The sequence below is a fragment of the Poecilia latipinna genome, unplaced genomic scaffold, assembly GCF_001443285.1.
Source record: "Poecilia latipinna isolate Pla-1442-1.1 unplaced genomic scaffold, P_latipinna-1.0 Scaffold3999, whole genome shotgun sequence".
NCBI classification, from domain to species: Eukaryota; Metazoa; Chordata; class Actinopteri; order Cyprinodontiformes; family Poeciliidae; genus Poecilia; species Poecilia latipinna.
Genome location: NW_015116615.1, coordinates 46,831 through 50,684, shown reverse-complemented (window position 1 = coordinate 50,684; position 3,854 = coordinate 46,831). Strand labels below are relative to the sequence as shown.

Here is a 3,854-nt window from a genome sequence, read left to right as displayed (position 1 = left end):
GACAAATCGTCTCTATGACGACCAGGGCGACTTGCACAACCAACAACCACAGCTCTGATTTGCTCCTGAAACCACGCCCCCCTAGTATGCATGTGCATCTGGAGGGGAGGGGCGCAGCAGAACATGGTGAGAGGAGCTAACAGAAAGGGGAGGAGCCTAGCATGATGGGATGAGCTAACAGAAAGGGGATGAGTTAACAGAAAGGGGAGGAGCCTAACATGGCGGGAGGGGTTAACAGAAAGGGGAGGAGCCTAGCATGGCGGGAGGGGTTAACAGAAAGGGGAGGAGCCTAGCATGGCGGGAGGGGTTAACAGAAAGGGGAGGAGCCTAGCATGGCGGGAGGGGTTAACAGAAAGGGGAGGAGTCTAGTCTTGCAGGATCAGAGCAGCAGCTTCTGAATGGTCCCTCTGCAGTGAGGACAGTCAGCTGATCAGAGCAGCACTGAGACGTCTCTCCTCTTTGCTCACTCTCATGTTGATGGTTGGAGTCCTGCCCTCTGCCCCCTGACCTCTGACCTCCCCCCTCGGCCCTATGAAGGGCCACCAAGGAGCCTACTCTTAATGGAGCCTGAATGCAGCGTTTCACAGCTTCATGGATCTGCAGACACCATAAAACCTGCTTTCCTGCCGAGGAGCTTCAGGAGCCGGTGTTACAGCAAAATCTGTGACCCAACATTTTCTGACTGCAGGGGGCGATAGAGCGCAGATACGTCTTGAAGATCAGCGAGAAGAGTATTTAGTAAACTGCGTGAAAACTGATACAGCTGGGATTGTAAACTTCACGGCTCCTTTACTGCCATCGCATTGACGGAGAACATATAATGTATTACTTCGTATTTGACTCTGAAACGTTTTGGTGGACCGTCGCACTGACTGCCTGTGTGCTCTGATCTGGAATAAATCTGGAAAACATCGAATAAACATTACTGACTCTGCAACCTAAATATGATTAAAAATAATTAAATGGACTTTTGGATCATTTTTAATTATTAAAATGTATGTCTTAAACACAGTTCGAAGTAATCAAATTAATTAAAATTGTTATCAGTTTAATAAAATCTTAAGGTTTATTTATAATCATAAATTTTAACTGATGTTTTAATTATGAGAGAAAAGTAAAAGCGTTTAGAGGAAGAGCAGCTGCAGGAAGCCAGACAGGAACTTCCTGTCTCTGTGGCACTGACCCGTCCGAGTCCTGGAAGTTGATGTTCAGCCTCTTGGTGGAGCCCAGCAGCTCTGGAAGACACAAAACATGGATCTGGATCAGCAGGACATCAGAGGGAGCCGGCCACTAATACCTACTCACACGAGTCAGTCAGGTTTATTTCAGGCTGCGTCATCACAAATAATCCAAAACTACTGACAAAAACAAGCAACATTCTCTATTCAAAAACCCTTTCTGCTGAATTATTGAATAAATAGTCATACAAGCTGAAAAACAAAGATATTTATAATTTTGAATCATCAGGTTCTTCATCAGATTGGAGGAAAGCTCATCTTTCCAGAGTTCCTCTGATCATTCATAGAGCGTCTGTGGAAATGTGGACGCTGACTTTAGCATTAGCTGCTACATGTTTGGAATTGAGATGCTATTTTAGTCCAGAGTTTCTCCACCCTGGTCCTCAGGCCTCCTGTCCTCCATGTTTCAGGTGTTTCCCTTCTGCCACCTGGATTGTGTCTCTGGGTGATTAACAGGATCTGCAGCTCCTGATGGTCCTGCAATCATTTGGATCAGCTGTTCTGGAACAGAGGCTCATCTAGAACATGCAGAGCAGGGGGGCTGAGGACCAGGGTGGAGAAACACTGATCTAGGCTAGCATAGCTGTGCTGATAGGCTAACTCCGCTTAGCACAACTTAAACACAACAAAAATCTTTTCCAGCATCCAATCAGATCGCTTAGATTCAGAAATCAATCCCCAGTAGGCCGAGAGAAGCGGCTTCATAGCTGTTAGCAGATGTAGCTAGAGCATCAGATTTACAGGTGGACAAGAAACTGGGTCGTTAGTGGACGTTTCCGTGCGTCAGACTTATGGACGTACCAGAAACAAAATACAATGGTTCCTCCTCAGGACTTCGTGATTAATCACTGAAATGTTTAAATTTACAGTAATTAAATTACTGACCTTCACTGACCTGTCAGTGAAGCTAACAGGTCAGCAAAGCTAACAGGTCAGTGGTGCTAACGTTAGCCCCTCTGTCTGTCTCCTGCAGAGCGGCATAGTTAAAGCACCGGGTCTTCCTGCAGACGTGATCATGCTTCCAACAGTCGGAGTGCTGGAAGAGTCGGTGGGATTCCCACTGGGATCACTCAGCTTGCTGCTTTGATAATGACCTGGATTTTAAGATTCCTGGGAATAAATCAGCAGAAAAACACGAAGCCAGACACGAGGCGCAGCAGAAACGGGGGGGGGAGGGGCTGAGAGCAGATACTGCTGAAATAAATCCATAATTTTACTAAAACCCATCCTGAGCTTCACTCTGAGCTCAGACTCTTCATCAGTCACTCATCTTCATCGCCGTGCAGCTGCTGAGACTCGCTAACAGGAAGTGATTGTGATTGTTTTTGACTTTATATCCAATCAGAGTCGACCTGAAAACATCTGACACAAAGTTCAGCAAGTCAAGAAAATGGAGGACATTGTTGGTTTGAAAGGCTCAACAACAGCGGCCATCTTGAAAAATGGCCATCATCCTGAAATCCAAGTGGCTGATGGGAAATCTGAGAAACATGTAGCCTGAGGGGTTAGCATGCTAATGCTAATGCAAGTACCCATGTTTCTCCAGAGGACTCTGATGCTGCTTCCTGGTTGGACTGAGGCTTGTTCTGTGGGTCAGTGTGAACCAGAACCAGAACCATCACTGAAGCTTGTTGTGTTGGTTGGTGTGTTTTCAGAACCAGAACCTCTGGACCCGGCCCGCGGCTGCAGTTATTTCTGCTGCAGCTCTGCTGCCACAAGAATGCACCGCAGGCAGGAGGAGGTTCTGCTGCCGGCCCGTTTGGGCTGAAACAGAATCTGTAGTAAAACGTCTGCAGCCTAAAATTAGACGGCTCTGATTACAGGTCTGCAGAACTTTTGTTTCTGGGTTGGACCGGAGACAAAGAAGCGGAGCGGTGCGGTTCCGCTGCAGACCCAACACTGTGGGTTTGCTTTTCCAGGGTTCGGGCCGCGGTCCAATCAAAGCACGGTCAGAACCAGCAGCTGAAGGTTCAGACAGCAGGAACAGAACATCATGGCCCGGTCCGGAAAGGAAGTTCTGATCAAACGACTCAACGCCAACGTTGCTTCTGGGTCAGGCGAGTCAGCTTCCTGCTGGACCGGTTCTGGCTAAATGGGTCAGAACTTCCTCTGAAGCAGTGACGGCTGAACTTCACTCTGAGGAGTTCCTGCTGCATCCAAGGTCCAAAAGTCACCTGCACGGCCCGGAGGAAACAGAACCAGAACCAGGGACCGGGACCAGGAACTAGGACCAGAACCAGGGAGCAGAACCAGAACCAGGGACCAGGAACTGGGACCAGGACCAGGACCAGGGACCAGGAACTAGGACCAGGACCAGAACCAGGGACCAGAGACCAGGAGCTAGGACCAGAACCAGGGACCAGGAACTAGGACCAGAATCAGGCCCAGGGACCAGAACCAGGGAGCAGAACCAGAGACCAGGACCAGGAACCAGGACCAGGACCAGGAACTAGGACCAGAATCAGGCTCAGGGACCAGAACCAGGGCCAAGGACCAGGGACCAGGAATTAGGACCAGAACCAGGACCAGGGACCAGAACCAGGGAGCAGAACCAGGCACCAGGACCAGGAACCAGAACCAGGACCAGGGACCAGGACCAGAGACCAGGACCAGGGA

General features: G+C 49.2%; 1 protein-coding gene across 1 annotated transcript in view; it reads right to left on the bottom strand.

Moving 5' to 3' along the window:
- Positions 1-3,854, bottom strand: part of LOC106942039 (caskin-2-like) — a 27,586-nt gene that overhangs the window by 7,608 nt on the left and 16,124 nt on the right. The window contains exon 4 of the mRNA XM_015025212.1: positions 1,184-1,235. Within this exon, the coding sequence (XP_014880698.1) occupies positions 1,184-1,235 (52 nt within the window). The remainder of the gene's footprint in view (positions 1-1,183; positions 1,236-3,854) is intronic.